Here is a 16,617-nt window from a genome sequence, read left to right on the forward strand (position 1 = left end):
AGTCTGAGCATTTTCTTAAACTTCCACATCATTCAGGAACAAGTTTGTACTTTATATTGCAGTCTCTCTAGATGAGTTGGGAAGTACACTGTCACTATCATGTTTAAAGGGATAGACTTTTAACATCATGCAAAAAATCCCTCTAGTATCAAAAGCTTGCTAATTTCTAATAAGCAGGTTTCCTCACTTATATCCAGGGGAAATAGGGTGTTTGTATGTAATTGCACCATTAATCCTTCCTTCATTATATGTCTCCTAAGAGTTAGCCTTCATCAAACTGGTTTTCTATCAGGATTCTTCACCCTATCATCTCTCTGCAGTTCAAGTGGCATGCTCTCGATTACTGTCTGGCCTCTCTGACCTGTCTTCTTTGGCTTCTCCCAGTTTCCCCCCTCCTTTTCTACTGAAGCTATTCTCAGCCCCTTTAATGGCTTTCACTTGAGTATCTGTAGTATTTCAACACCATCCACATAGTCCTCAACCTTTTTGCAGCCTCAAACACCATTGATTATTCCCTTTTTACTTAGCAGGCAACAGACATAAAAGACACCAGTAAGAATTTCACGTGCAGATTAACATAATAAAAGAGCCCTACCTGTTCTTTAGAAAATCAGACTATTCAGTAAAAGGTTCTAAAAATTACCTGTAAGAGGTGCCAATCAGCAAGTACAAAAGAATGACCACTTATATGTTTGATCAACTATGGCTTGTAAACTGCTATAAAACTAATAATGGAATTTATAGTTAATAGATTTTTATTATTTTTTTTATCTGAAATTCCAGGAAGTTACATCTGTGGTGGTTTGGCTTTTTTTTTTCAAAATCTAAGTTAAAAAAATAGCTTTTATCTCCTGGTCTCACTCCTTAAGTTCAGTAGTGAAGAATCCAAGTCAGCTTTTTGTTTTGTAAAGGTTTGAGGGCCTTCTGTGTTTCCATACATAGCAGCTACTTGGCTGAACAATAATTATCCATTTCAGGAAATCAACCTGTGCTCTTATGGATAGTCAGAGATTGATACAGTCAAACCCCCCTGATCAACAAAAACACCTCTGTCGTTTGCCATGCCCTTCTTCAACCCAGGTATCACCTCCAAAGGGGCTGGGGTTTGTCATTCTGTTTCTGTCTCAGAGGTGTGACTGCATCAAGTAAAAGGCACCAAATGTAACGTATAAAAGCATCTTTTCATTCAAACCAGTAATGGGGAAGAAGAACCTTCTCTACCTTGCAGGTCAGCTTTGGTCAACTCAACTTTGTTAGCAAAAAATAAAAAACAAAACAAAAAAAAGAATAATTAAAAATAAAAAAGCAAAACCAATAAACAACAGGTTAGTATAAAGGCAGATAAACCAGGGTCACATCACTATAAATAAATAAAAGCAATTGGTATAACCATGACAGGCAACATGCATAATCAACACACACAGGAATGACAACATAAGCAACCAGGACACAGATGGACGTGGCTACCTTAACCTGGCCAAGCAACAGATAACACAACCACGTACACAGGAGAGGAAATGCATGTCATTCATACACACACATGAGGTCACAGAATTTACAGATAATAGAAAGACCAGAAAAGAAACATCACATTCTTAACACTCATCTCTCGGTATTTACCAATAATTTTGTCTTGTTTGAGAAACACTTAGAATCCATTTAAATAAAAAAATCTATTTGACTTTCAGTGCATTAGCCAGGAATGGTTTTCTTTTGTTTCTACATCCAAGCTGTGGATCTGAACTTAAAATCTTCTGTGTCTCATAAAAGCACAGATTGCCCCGGCTTTTTGTCCAAAGCGGGTTTACTGCCAAAAAGCCATAAGGGGCCGATAATTCTGGAAGATAAGAACCTCTGTTTATCCCAAGAACAGAACTTGACACTGGATGTAAAGTGACCGTAAAACTTTGCCCCCTCACAAGCTGCTGCCTGCTCATGGATTTCAACACATCCTTAAGAAAACTTGCATCAACAGGCAAAGAGACAATTCTGTCTTTAGACAAACATAATCTTTGTCAATCTCATCAGGCCAATCAACAAATGACAATAGTACAAGCTCACTCTTTCATCTAGGTGGAAATGATCTCCTTATCGATAGTCAAATCATAGACCACATGGCAAAAGAGAATCATAAGTCTACCAAGTCTGACTGACTGAAGACCCAAGAACACTTTCTGAAAATTGGAGAGCATAAAAAAAAGCAAACCAAAACAATCCCAGTGATGGTTTTCCATTTAGACAGAGGATTTTTTTTTAATTTTTTTTTTTAATGGAGTCCTTCCAAGGAAGCCACATAGATTTTTGCAGCATTATACCTTGATTCTAAGTTTTCTCTTTCAGCATGAATAAAAGCAGAGGACAAAGATGGGAGTACAGGCAGCAGCTCCTGAATCCTTTGCCACTGAAGGTTACATGTTTCTAATATATAGCACAATGGGAACACCAAAACACCCAATCACTGACCTCATTGTTCAAAAGATGGGTATTTAAGAAATGCATACTCACCTTTATAACCTTCTGTTCTTAAAAAGTTCTAATATCACGGCTGATATTGAAAAGACAATGGCAGCTCTCCCTTTCTCCCATCCTCTCCTTTCACATTTACAACCCAAAAAATTAGCACCAACACATACAGATGCTGTTTCCTGTGGTTCCTACGCAGTTTAACATTTTGAATCTTTGCTGTTGTTTTATAGCTCATGAATGACTCAAGATGGCAATTATATTCCCTTTTGAGCTAATCAGATTTTAATTCCCACTTCTGGAACTGCTCTAGCACATAGAGCCATAAAATTCCAAGAGTTCTTCAAGCAAAACACAAAAGAAAGGAGGGGAGGGGTGGAAACAGAAGGAGGATGCATTCCTCTACGCATCTTCTTTGACACATATTCTAATAAAGTAATTTCTGTGTAACAAACAAGCACTTTTCCTAACTACCCTGCTCCTCATCATCTTTGTAGCTGAGCTGGAACAAAGTTTATATTTGTTCCATAATTCCAGTAGCACTGTGACAACAGAATACAAAAGCATAAAGAACAAGAGAGCTGTCAAACCATCATGGAGTAAACTAACGCTCCTCTCCTCAATGGACAGCCTTTGATTCCACAGAGAAAGTGCAGTATCACCAGATTTGAAGTTTCACTACTGAGCAGATGAAGGGTGAAATCCTTTCTGACATTATCCTGCTGTGAGATTTTAAGCATGAGATAAGGTTTTCTTTTTTCCACATACTGCTTAGTATGTAAAATGCACTTCTGATTATCCAACGTTTACGTGTCATTCATGCTTTTCATGCACCAGTGAATTCCAAAGGTTAACTATACTATTTCATGGCAAGTAGCACAAGATTATGATTCTACTGCAGGATCTGAAAGAAGATTAAATTAGGACAAAAAAAAAAAAAAAAAAAAAGCTCTAAAGCATACTGTCAGCCAATAATCATCACTCTTTTGAGAGAAGCTGTTGTCAGTGGAACAGGTGAGGAAAGGTGAAGAGGACAGGAAGAAACCACATCTCTAAAGCACATGGAAAACTGCCTTGTGGATGAAATACAATGTTCTTTAACCATTGCTGTTTAGGATTGTTCAGCTGGTGGCAGGATGGGGTGAACATGAGTATTTAGAACGTGCAGCTGAATTTCAGATAGCTCTAGTGCTCACAGTAAGCAACATAAGCATGTCCAAACAAAGGAAAGGAAAACACAGGAGAACATAAGGCAAATTAATAAAGAGATGAAAAAAACCACTCCAAATGCAGGAAATATTACTCATTAATATTTACAACAATATCTTTAAACTCCACATAAGGTTGGACATCTGCTTAAATTCTTCCAGGACCAGTGAGGAGAAAGCAGTGAGTCACTCAGTCTTCACTTTTGTGGACAGAATAAACTGATTCATTCAACTAGTAGTAAGACCAGGAACAAAGTGCCCAGCAAAAAGAATTCATTTCAGATGTCTAGAATCAAGGAGGAGGTGATCCAAAGTTTAAACCAGTTTATTTTCAAGAAGGGAAAGGTCACCTGGAACAACTTCTTCCACCGTCCAACTCTCGCCTACACGCCACAGCGCAGACATATTTTCTCTCAAGCTGTGTATGTCTGACATAGAAATGGAAATATTACTCAAAGTTAGGAGCTGTATAAAAATTTCCAACTAAAGCCCATAGGCTGTTAAATGGAAACTGGAGAGAATCAGGTCGTGACAGAAGGCTTTTCCTCAGTTTCTAATGCTTTGCTCATCTCTAGGGGCCTCCACCCACTACTTCAAAGTGCTCTGCAAGACATGGTTGAATTTCATACTCTCATCACAAATAGATGAATTCCATACATCTGTTTTATGGGTGGGGAGAGCTAGGCCCAAAGTAGGTAGCAGGCTTGCCTGGAAGCTTCCAGCAGAAGTGGCCCCCCAACGTGAAGTCCTTTCTGAGAACTGACTTTGCCTCCTCAGAGTGGTCGGTAACCTGACCCAAAACTGGCACAAGGACCATTTAAGTCTTAACCACTTCCCTATATTTTGTACCTTTTCTCTCAGGCCCTCTCACCAACCCCTTTTTTTGATGGTGGTAGGGGAAAGGGCCCTCTTACGTAAAAAGTGGCGATGAAAGCTGCTGATAACACAAGAGATAAAGATACTGCATGGAAAATCGATAAATATATTGCTATAATGCTATTATCTTGAAACTTCATTCTTCTCACAGTTGTGTGTAGCACATCAACCCAGAACAGATTTTACACACCAGCCAGTAAGAAGGTTTCTGGCTTTGACAAATACCTTCCAGGGAAACACAAGCTGCCACTACAGATCTGACCAGACCTTCAAGATCAACGAAGAGCTACCTATTGTTCCCAAAAAAATCAGAAATGCAGCAATTGCAAAAAAAGGCAATAAAAATAAACCAGACCACCACACACAAAAAGGAAAGGGAGGTGTGGTGTGGGGCTTTAACTCCATGGGCTCTTTTGACATTTCAGACACCCTTGGGCTCTCTTCTTCCAAATAATCACCCACAAAATTCTTTACCAAAAGTAATAGTCCTACAGGACACATCAAAACAGGTGTCACTGTGGCAGCTATCATCATGCCTGGCACACTAGGGACTGAGCAGCATACTTCAAAAGATGAAAACTTAAGGTTGTACAGCAGACAAGAAAGCTGTGTAATGCAAAAGGAAGCTGACAATTCAGCTAACAAATGGGATAAAGAGGTTTGCTTAGTCGTGCTACCTTACACAAATCCCAACATAGATAATTTAAAGAAATTACAGGAATAAAACTGATAAAGTAATCCTTGTCCTAGGTCTTGAGCTGCCTTTTATTTTTTTCAGTACTACTATATACTATTAAACACCAGCCACTTGCAGTCTCAAGGATGCCTGCATTTCAGTTAATGACCCCTATATATGGCCTAAGAATGCTTAGGGATTCTCCAGGTCCTAAAGAAAAAGCTCTCACTTAAATATTATTTCTATTGAAAGGATTTCTGCTCCTGCTTAAATAGGAGTGGTGCCTCACCCATCACTGGAACACAGTTAATTGTGTAATAATTGGTAATCAGTAGGTTTGTGCTTTGAGATACAGCAGGGCTGAATTACGCTTAAGCACATGAAGGACAATGTGGCCAAGGAAACTCACTGGCTTGCTGCAACTGAGTAAAAGAAAGAGGCATGAAAACCAGGACAATAAAGAATATTGTGTTCCTATTAAAACTTGAGCATTTTAATTGGTGGTATGGAATAGGGTACTGAAATACACAAATAAAGATAACAAATGCAAACAAGATGCCACAATGTCACCCATTTGTAGTGGTACTGGTCTGTCTTATGTGGGAGAGTGCTGTCTGCTGACCTACATCTCAAATTCTACTATTCTCCAGGCTTCCTTCCTCCACACATCCTTTGATTCTGTCTGAGATCAAACTGACAGTTTCAGAGAAAACAGCTGCCACCTTGTAATCTCCTCTGCTTCTGAAAGCAAAGCCGCAACAAGAGACAAGCGTTAGCAGAAATCTCTTTCACACCACATGAGAAGGCAACATGCACGTGTGGGCATGGAATGGCATTTCTTTAAGCATGCATGTTCTCATTGTGTATGTGGTCCCACTGCCCTTCATGATGAAACAAGGACATATCCTGCAAATCAACACACAGCACAACTATTCACCCCAAAAGCCTGCAATTGTTTGTTACAAACATTTAAATACCATGAGACAGCAAGAACTGGTTCGGACTTTAGCCTTTAAAAACGTTGTTAAGACTGCACCCAAGATCACTTCAGATGAAAACAAAAAGGATCAAATACACTCAAGAGTTTTTCTTTCCTTAGATAGGGGGGGGGGGGGGGGGGGGGGGCGGGGGGGGGGAAGGTATGACTCTTCAGGAGCAGCTATAAGAGCAGGCACCAGCAGGCAACAGCCAAGATGTGAGATGAAGCCTTGAGGATTGCTGTGGTTCAAAAAACAAATAGAACTGCTTTCTGGTGACCTAATTCTTAGGTTTTTTACTAAATTCTAAAATATGTTGGCAACTCTTCAGCAGTTCCCTTGGTACTGAGCAGGGACTTGTCATGAAGATAGTATGGGCACTGCTTTGCAAGATCAAGTTCTTCCAAAGGCAGAATGAAGGCTCTCATTGACCTTCCCACCTGGTTTTTTAGGTCTGTCTCCAACTTTGAATCTTGTTTGAAGGGCTTCAGAAGAGAAGGGGAGCTCACATTCCTGACATTTCTAAGAGTGAACCAATCTCAGGCAGCAACCGTGCTGGTACCAGGGTGGCACACAGACAAAGCAAGTGCCACATCAGGTGTTTGGGGAGTGGCACTGACTTTACACAACCCTCAGTATTAGGACACTAAATCAAAGAGCTACACTGAGTACAAGAGAAGGAAATGCCATAGCTCTAATAAAGGTGCATATGGGGCAAAGTTTTCTGAGAAAGCATCATGACTCTGTTCCTGAGCCCCAAAGAACGACAAGTTAGCCTGAGAGGTCCTCTGTAGGAGAAAAGCTAGTAGAAATAACATGCAGGCTATATAGCCAACAGATTAAGCTAATTTCAAATAGAAGAATTACCAGAAATCACCAATATTAAAGAATAGCTTTCAGTGCACCAAGGATAATCAGAAAAGACATTTTCAAAAAACTCCAAATGCATTTTTTTTTCTTCAACCTTGTACACAGCAACACAGAAAAGCTGCACTTCTTTTGGCATTTTGGCTCTGCCACAGATGGACAAAGCCACAGATTGTGCTACGCTATGCTTATTTCCACAAGGAACAACACTGTTCACAGGAACTGTTAAATACGGCAGAGAGACAGGAAAAAGAACAGCTTACAGCTGTGTGGCACTTACCAACACTGTGAAATTGGAGTAGACATTGAGTGAGCTCCTGTGACCGGACACAAAAGTCTCACAAACCAGAGGATTATTGTGGAAGTGTGGAAGGAGGGCTGAGGCACAGGAGCTCCCAGCCAACCAGAACACCGGGAGACAAGGAAGGGATCAGATTTAATTGGACTGCCAATTTGTTTTTTCATGAATACTCAAAGAGAGCACTAAGATGATACTTTCAATCCTAAGAAGGGACAGTCTCAATATGTGGCAAGTCTTCAGCATGATATAACCTGCAGTCTTGGCATAGTAAGGAAACATGGTCAAGGAGTAATTTCACTTTGCAAAGGCCCATCTTGAAGGATCAGTTCAGGACATACACCTTAGCACACCTGCATACCAGACAACTGTACTGATAAAACCATCTTCCTCTAGTGACTGGTAGCCAACACAGCAGACTGGTATTCAGTGGTGCTAGACATAATGGTGATTTTCATTTAACTCAGCAAGCAAAAGCTTGGGTTTTTTTGGTTGTAAGTATTCCAAGTGTTTTGGGAATTGATGCTATATTGATGCTACTGAGTCAGTGCTGTCGATGTAAATATTCTTTTAATTAATGGGAGCTTCAAGGAATCACTACTATTTACATGCTTCAAAAAGACACTCATTACATTTGTTTCTAAACTGGCTGGAAAAGAGAAACTACAGAAGAGCAAGTTTTTCCCAATAGCAGAGACAACGCCCCCAGTGCTCTCACTGCAGGCCCACCTCTTCAGAAAGGAACTCCTTCCTTGGTCCAATCTTTATCCCTCGGTTCCTTCTACTTTCCATTTCCCCTGCCTCTCCTTAGTCTTTAAAATGCTTAGTTCTGTGGATCCCAAATAAGGGCACTTTGAAGCAAAAGTGAATTGAAGATTCGAAACCTCTTTCAAAATATTTCAAGAGTACTGTAATGTTAATAAAGCACTCTGAGAAAAGTACTAGTAAGTAGTAGTCCATCCCAGTGCCATCTTTCTTTTCCACTACCAGAAGTACCACCTCACAGGGATGGAGTATGCAAGAGAACAGCTGCTAAGCTGCTCTGAGAAGCTAGCTATCCCTTAAGCTGCAGAGTTTGGAAGGTACAAGTGAGGCAAAGGATGTCATGATGAAAGCAAACTAATGAAATGGACAGTAAAGTGGACAAGTAGATGCACAGGGAGCAGCAATGAAGTAAAGAGGGGAGTTCTTGAGAGGGGAACTTCTCTGAAGCCAATTATACCTTCGCATCCACGCTCAATCTGCCCACTGCGGTGCAGAGCATCATTGATCAGATCAGGCAGACGCCCATTCAAGTCCACAGATGCTAGACAGCCCTGAAATCCATCACGTGATGCTACTAGCTTCGGGAGGTTGCTATACATGCCTTGAGCTAGGCCAGCAATGTAGAGATCACCTAGAGGAGAAAGGGGTAAGCATACAAGAAGGAGGAAATTACGTATCTTCTAGAACGACTACCCCCCACACCCAGCATGAAAAAAAGCAAGCTGAACAGATGCTCAGAAGAAGTTAAAAGCAAAGCAAGATATTGTGCAAGTCATCATTTCTTCCTCCTTTACCACAAAACCCCAAAATTCCCAAGCCACAACCAAAAGCAAACAACAAACTAAAACCCACACTCACACAAACAAAAACCACCATCAAAAAAAAAAAAAACCACAAAAAAACAAAAACCTGATTGTAATTGCATCCTAATTAAGAAAAACTGCACTATGACAATCAACTTTTGAAAAAGCAAAATATGCCAAACTATTCTGGTACTGGACGTTGCCAAACAGAGAAAGAGAAAAATGAAATTGAAAGCCAAAATCAGTAAATTCCAGATTTACTGTTCTGTAATGCATGGTTCCTGCAAGCTTTCTCTTGTTTACTGGTTAAGCCCTGCAAGAATAAAGGGGGGGAACAATCAGTCTTGTAGAACTTACCTTTAAGATCCAGATTTTTGGCACCATTGATAACCTGAGTGACCACCTTAGTGTCCACCTTTAGACTGTGTGTGTTACTGTTATCTCTGGTGATGACGACATTGTGCCATTGGTTGTCATTAAGAGGACGATCACTGTTGCCTTTGATAACATTAGGTCCGTTTCCAAGGTCAAACACATAGTGTATATATCTGTAAACATAGCAAGAACTAGTTAAAGTTTGTAAGAATTCCAGTGCTACTGACCCTTATTCTAGCCAGAGCTGATAAATCAACTTACAAAAGTCACAAAGGGAAATATCCCTGGGTTAGAAAGTTCTAATAAGCCAGATTTGAGAACATATAGCTGTATACTTTCAACCAAGAACATGTAAGGATTAGTATATTTTGAAATGACAGCATTTGGAGTAATCAGATTCTAACCACAAAGCATTCCTCTTTTTCACAAAGTTCTTGCAAAACCACAAAACCCCTGTCTGTGCATATAATTATTTTTTAAAATTGGTGATATTGATAAACATACTGAGGAGCAACACTAGGCATGCTTATTTGGGGCTTATATTCCCCAGATTCATTCTGAGCTTTGAATAACTCCCTTAAGAAGTGGAAAACTCACTCAAAATATTGTACTAAAATTCACATGAGATCCTAGGTTTATTTAAACAGCTAGAGAACAATTAGCAAAGCTTTCAACAAAAAATAAAGACCCTAACGAAGACTGAAGTCATGCGAGTGTTACCCTGAATTATTTAAGTAGTTCAAACAGAAATACACCTGAGGATAGAAGATAAATATTCTACTTAGAAAGGAAAAAAAAAAAGACAACAAAATTCAGCTCTCAGAGTACCAGGAGCTCATGACTCCTACTTTTTTATTACTCAATGTCCCACTTACACAAATATGTGCAAAGTTAAAAATGAAACAGACTGAACTACAGTTGTAGTGAAATAAAGAGGACTAGTAAACTGTATTTATGGAAAACTTCTACTGTGACTAGATGAGTATAAGAGATCAAAATTAGTTCAGCTAAGAGAGGATTTTTTTTTTTTTTAATGTTATTGGTCTTGTGAGAAGAATACAGCAGCTCAAAAGCAAGCTGAGTTCACTTTTCCTCAAGCATCATCAGCAGAAATACAAATTCGGCAGCCCATATGTCCTTTTTTTCCTTTAGTGGAGAGAGCAGAAACACAAGTCTGTTACAGGAAAAAAATAAAATAAAATGCAAGGGGGAAGAGAGACTCAGAACCCTCAGCACATTTCCTCCTCCTCTGTGCTATTCTGCAAGGTTTACAGCACAAAAATGTTAGCCTAACTAGATCCAAAGGGCTTAAAAAGATTAATGTTTCATACTGCAAAAGTGTCTTTCCCTCAGCCACAGAGGGAAGTCAGTGATGAAGTCAGAAGTGTAAGCTTCAGTGTTTATCGTTAAGTGTTTTGTCATACACCTCAGCAAACAGAGAGGACATGACTCTGAGGTGAATTCCTCTTTATGCAAACATTTTAAGCTTACCTATAAGTAAGTTTATCTATAAATAAGCTGGCAGAATACAGCAGACAGTCACTTACCCCTTGACTAGTTCGACTGCAATAAAGTCATTGCCATCACCACTGTTAAAGAGAATGAAACCATCAGCTGAGGTGGTCTTGAACTGGAAGAAGAGGTGCATGGATGTGTAAGCCTGCAAGGTGGCCAAGCTCAGGTAGCTGCTCTTGGTCTTGAACGTCACAGGGTCAGCTATAATGTTGCGGAGACCAAAGCGTGCCTTCAGCTCACAATAGTCAATGTCACCATTTTTGCACAGGTCAATGTAGAGCATCCCGTTGAACATGAGGCTCTGGAGGTGGCCAATGAAGCTGGAGGGGATGACAGAGATGTACCGCTTCTCCGTCATGATCCCTGTCTCAATGTTGTGGAACTCCAAGCGGGTGTGATCACCAACCATTGTGCCTAAAGGACAGAAGCAAGGAGGAACATGCAGAAAGCTCAGGGATCAGTAACAGGTTGTAGGGAGCCCTTCACCCTCCAGTTTCCAGACTAATAGCAGTACTAACACAATCCCATCCGGTCACTGTTCAGCAGCTTTTACAACAAAGAACGCACAAACTCTTGTTGGGGAGGCTCGAGTCTAGCAGTTGCCAAAACCTGGCAAAAAAAGAGAAGACAGGAGGAAAGGGCCACGGGCAGCTAGCTCTGTATTTTTCCCTGTGCTTCACAGACTTCCCTGATTGTGAAGAAGACTGGGTCTCTCCCTTAAAGCCTACGGTGATCTATTTGACCCAACAGTCCATCTGCCAAAAAACTCAGACACTTCTGAAACAACTCTTAAAAGTGCCCTTCCTGGAAACACTGTATATTAATCTATGTTTATCGAAAGAGCAGAACGAGAAGTGAGAACAGTCATAAACCTGCTAATATTTATTCTGTTGTCCTCTCCTGGTACCTGATGTTATTTCTCTTATTTTAAGAGCACAGCAGGAGGGAAATGCACAAGAATGTAACAGGCAAAAAGCCCTCCATATTTTTAAATCATCAGCTTACCACTTGGGCTATTTCTCACGTTGTGAGGTATTTAAACCTCTTAATTAAAATACTCAAACTATTCTGTATACCAAATATGTCAGACTATTCTTTAAGCATATTTAAGTGTTTCAGTAAGCACGCTAGGCGTCAGTAGAGACGCAGAACCCACACAGGCAGATGAAATACAACAGTATGCTGGAAGACTAGTTTGAGTACAAAGACAAGTTGTGCAGCATCAGAATGAAAACCATTACAAACATCCTTGCTCTAGTTCTCTATAGTTCCTCATTAAGGCAGCCACACAACTTTTGGTCATACAAGCGAACAGCCTTTCTACACAGGCCTCGTGCCATTTAGCATATACAACAGGAATAATACTAAATTCATTAATTGCTCAAAATTTATTTGTTTTCTCATCATTCAATGTACAACCATTATTCTAACCCTGCTACAAAGATGCTGTTATTTTTTATCGCATGAAATTTTCTGAAGTGTTGCATTGAGTTTACATGGTGCTTGCTGTGGGGTAGCTGCAGGGCAGCCTCCGTGAGAAGAGGCTGGGGCTGCCCCATGCTGGGCACAGCTGAGCCCCTTGGCCAAGGTGGTGATGCCTCTGGGAAAGTGTATTTCAGAAAGGGCAAAATACTGCCTGTGAGCAAGGAACAAAGCAAAAAATGCAACCAGGAACCCTGCAAACACCAAGGTCAGAAAAGGAGGAGTGGAAGGAGGTGCTCCAGGTGCCAGAGTGGACATTCTCCAGCAGCCCATGGAGAAGACCACAGTGGAGCAGACACCCACACTGCAGCTCACAGAGGACCCCTATGCCAGAGCAGGTGGATCCTTCCTGTGACCCATGGAGAGCCCATGCTGGAGCAGGTATTCCTGATGGCCTGTGGAGAGGATCCATGCTGGACCACTTCATGAAGGACTGCTGCCCATGGGAAGGACCCACACTGCAGCAGGGTCTTTTGCATGTTTCTCTACTTAACCTTCTAGTATATGCTGCCGATACAATTACTGAAATCCTTCATTTCAGAAGATTTTCCAAAGGAAACAGCTACACTGCCTGTTGGCCCCTCTGCCTCCAATAACATTTTAACATACTGGTCAAAATGAAACAGGGTTAAAAGAACAGAAGGGTCAAAAATATTTCAATTCATATTAATTTTGTGAAAATTTGACACCTGGATAAAGACCTGCATAAATGCTTTCAGTGGGCTATAGACAGACAAAATTAAACAATAATATTTGTTTATTTATTTGGTTGGTTATTATAGACATTATATATACAAATATATAATATTTGGTTATAATAAACAACGAGCAATTGATTGCATCTGCTGGTCCGTTTGCGTATATACACTGCTCTTGACTGGTCACTGCAAGAGGTATTTCTGAGTCACTGGGATTAAACCTGGGAGTCACACTGATCATCATGGCTGAGTTGACAGCAAATTCCTCTTTTAACTCCCCCAGGTCATACCAACTGGGACTTACAAGCTTTCTCATATTCTGTGCTATGTCCTGAAATCTCCTAGCATTTCTCACCTAAACAGTTCCCAAGTGTTAAAAGATTAAAGAAAAAATAAATATAATCATAGGTCTTTCAAGACTTTTCCTACTATTCACATTTTTTTGTTGTTGGGTATAGAATAAAAGCTGAAAACACTTATTAAGACACTCAGATGATACAATCTGACCTGTGGTGTATAGTCAGATTAAATGAACTGATGGTCTATTTCTTGCGTAGGTTCTCTTAAAACACTGAAATATTTCTAATTCACCTCCCATGATCGTGTACAAAGTGCAGTTTTTCAGTTTTTATTTTGTCCAAATATGAGCGAGTTTTTTGCAAAGACAGCAAACAATCACAGCTGTCACTACAAAAAAATGTTTTCAAGTGTCTATTCCAAATATGAAAATATTACACAAAATAGTTTATTTTTTTCACTTATTACCAATTTTAGCAGTAGATCTAAGTTTAAAGACAATTATAAGAGACCATTGACATGGAAAGCTTCAACCCAAGCAGATACAGCTGGACAAACTTACAAGCAGCTGAGTCACATATTTATGACTATTCAGGAATTCAAGTGTCAGGATTTAAAAACATTTGCATTGGTACTGAAACAGTTCTTTACCAGAAATAATGTTTTAGTTTGAAAAATGCCAGTTTACAAGAACTGAAACTGTATATGGGAAAATTTTTTTAGACAAATCATCTCACCTCCACTACTGTGATTGTTACAGGCTGTTTTAGTGTTAACAAATGAAAACTTCTGATTTTTCCAAACCAAAAGAATTGTATTTTCTCAAAAAGAAAATAAAACAGAATTTTAAAATCACTTAAAAAAAAAAATCCTGCTTCAAAAGTTTAGAAAAATAAAATGTAGAGATGTCAAAGACCAAAATCAAGAAACCCCTTCTCCTTAGCTCTTCCACTCTTAGATAAATGCAAAGTTGTTTCCAGAGTAGAAGAAAAAAGCCAGGCCAGTGAAACCTGGAGTACTCAGGGACAGAGAATCCAAATATAGGTGGCATTAGAAATGGAGCGAGGGAAGTTGGCAGAGCTGAACCCAGAATTTTAGGAAAGGTGAGAAATGACAAAACTGGGACTGGCTTAGGATAAATAGGACTGTGACAGTAGTGGTAGTGCAGAAAATTAGGAGAAGTTCAGTGAAAAGCTGAAAAGGATATGACAATACAAGACCAGAATCAGGACAGAGGTGTATTTTCCTAAGAAATTAAGGAGTGAAATCCAGTATTTTCTAATTTTCTGAACACCTGCAGAGTTCGCCCCTAATTCTTCCACTGTATTGTATTTGTAACTGCTACAGCAATCAGCAGCTCTCCAGTTCAAGTGGTAGCAGACAGAAAAAAAATTCCAGCCTCCGCTGAGGTATTTGGGTGCTAGCAAGATGTTGTAGGGAGGAACATGACTGCTATATTTGTGTCTCATTTATCACTGATGTTCTGAGGCCGGGGGGAATGTGGGAGGAGGGTTTTGCAATTAAGCAGAAAAATGCTGTCCAGAGGAACTGGATTCTGACTTTGTCTTAGATATCCTGCAAGAAGCCAAGTCACTCACTTCATTACATATTTTTCATAGGTGGTCATTAACTGTCTAGACTTAATTCTCCAAGTAGAAGGGCTGAGCTAATTTACAGGATCCAATTTACAGACATGCTGAATATTTGTGCATGCAAATGACTGAAAAAAATCATGCCAAATTGGTTCCAAATACATCCAGCTTTATTCTGGTGCCTTGTTTCCAAACTTGTAAAACAGGAAAAAGATGCCTACTCACTTCGTATAACATAGACAGGGGAATAAATCCAGTTACAGCTTCTTAGTTCTGCATAAACATGTTGATGAGTAGCACACAACAAACACACACACATAGAAAAACAACAGCTCTATACTTAGAGCAAAATTTAGCTGGCGTACATCATTCCAAGCAAGCAATAAGAAAGAAGGTGACAATCAAATAAGCTGTTTATTTTTTGCTGGGGGCCCAATTTAGACTTCTGATCTATGCCTAAGATAGCGAGAATCCTGTGGAAAAATCTATGTGACCGCATCATTGAAGACTGTATCATCTGCCCAAGGAAGTGGGATGCAAATTGCATAGAAAAATTTTAACTCTGGTTTTTCTGACTTTTGACTTTGCCATGATGGCATTCTTTTAACAGATATTTTTAGCTGTAATGCATCTTTAATTATGTAATTCATATACATGTGCATATGCACATCCTATTTTAGTATAGGATTGTATCATTATTATTTATAAACTCAGTTTCGTGGAAAGGAGGCTTCAAAACCAGATGGCTTTCTGCGGATTGAGTTGGTAATGCAGAGAGTGCCACCTCATGGTGCTTGCTAAAAAAGGATATCCAGAAGAATTGTTCTTAAATGCAGAAGTAATCAGGATGAAGCCTTTAACAACATATTTAATCAATTCAGAAAGTTCCCTCTTAAATAAAATTTAATTTTCCTAAAACCGAATGTTGACCAAGCCTCCATCAATTCCAACAATGAGAGGGAAAGATTCTTCTTTCATATGTTTCTGATTCTTTTTTGCAAATTCTCAGCCTATATAGCACAGTGTATGTTTACTTCAGAGGGAAAATATATACCGAGTCATTTTCCTGCAATCACACTTCTATGCGCTTTATTTCAAAATCCCGACTCATGTCTTTCCACTTAATCTAATTATCACATTACTAAAAATTAATTGCCTTCAGACAGTAGAAAAGAACTTTTTGCAGAGATAGGATATAGTATTCCAGGATTGCCTACAACAGCCATTCCTTCTAGTTGCCTTCTGAGGAGAAGGTACTCAGAACAGAGGACATCAGCATTTGACACAACAGCATGGGTCACAACTGAACACACACACCCATACCAATGTCACATCCAGAGTTACCATTCTTTGTGATGCTACTCTCAGCCTTCAGGCTGCTAGTGTTTTCCTCAAAACCCCCATTTCCTACCGTTATATACAGCTATAAGAATTTTAAGACCTTTGAAAAAAGAAAAGTAAGTTTCTGTCTCTTGCAGCTGTGGAGAAATGGACCAGAAAAGTATCACCTTTATAATTCTGTGATGAAGAAAAGATCAATCTAAAGCACCAGCTTTCCCAAGTCATTGATCTTTTCTTCCCCCCTTCAACTATGTTTCTCCTCAAAAAGCTGTCAGGAAATGCAGGAAAGGAAAAGGAAAAAAGAAAAAAGAAAAGGAAAGAAAAAAAAAAAGGGACTGATACACCCTATATGTTATGATACAATATATTCTGATGAGTCAGGGT

The 16,617-nt window shown here is 39.5% G+C and overlaps 1 protein-coding gene across 21 annotated transcripts in view; it reads right to left on the bottom strand.

Annotated features, from left to right (window-relative positions):
- NRXN3 (neurexin 3) overlaps positions 1–16,617 on the bottom strand; it is a 1,021,997-nt gene that overhangs the window by 556,564 nt on the left and 448,816 nt on the right. For 12 of the 21 annotated variants that reach the window (XM_055812570.1, XM_055812560.1, XM_055812565.1 and 9 more), the window contains 3 exons: positions 10,856–11,237; positions 9,291–9,481; positions 8,588–8,761 (listed from right to left, as the gene is read on the bottom strand). In XM_055812570.1, the coding sequence (XP_055668545.1) occupies positions 8,588–8,761; positions 9,291–9,481; positions 10,856–11,237 (747 nt within the window). Of the gene's footprint in view, positions 1–1,221; positions 1,249–8,587; positions 8,762–9,290; positions 9,482–10,855; positions 11,238–16,617 lie in introns of all 21 variants that reach the window. The other 9 variants (XM_055812519.1, XM_055812511.1, XM_055812445.1 and 6 more) reach the window with 1 other exon arrangement.

Source organism: Falco peregrinus, chromosome 1 (assembly GCF_023634155.1).
Source record: "Falco peregrinus isolate bFalPer1 chromosome 1, bFalPer1.pri, whole genome shotgun sequence".
Taxonomy (NCBI): Eukaryota; Metazoa; Chordata; class Aves; order Falconiformes; family Falconidae; genus Falco; species Falco peregrinus.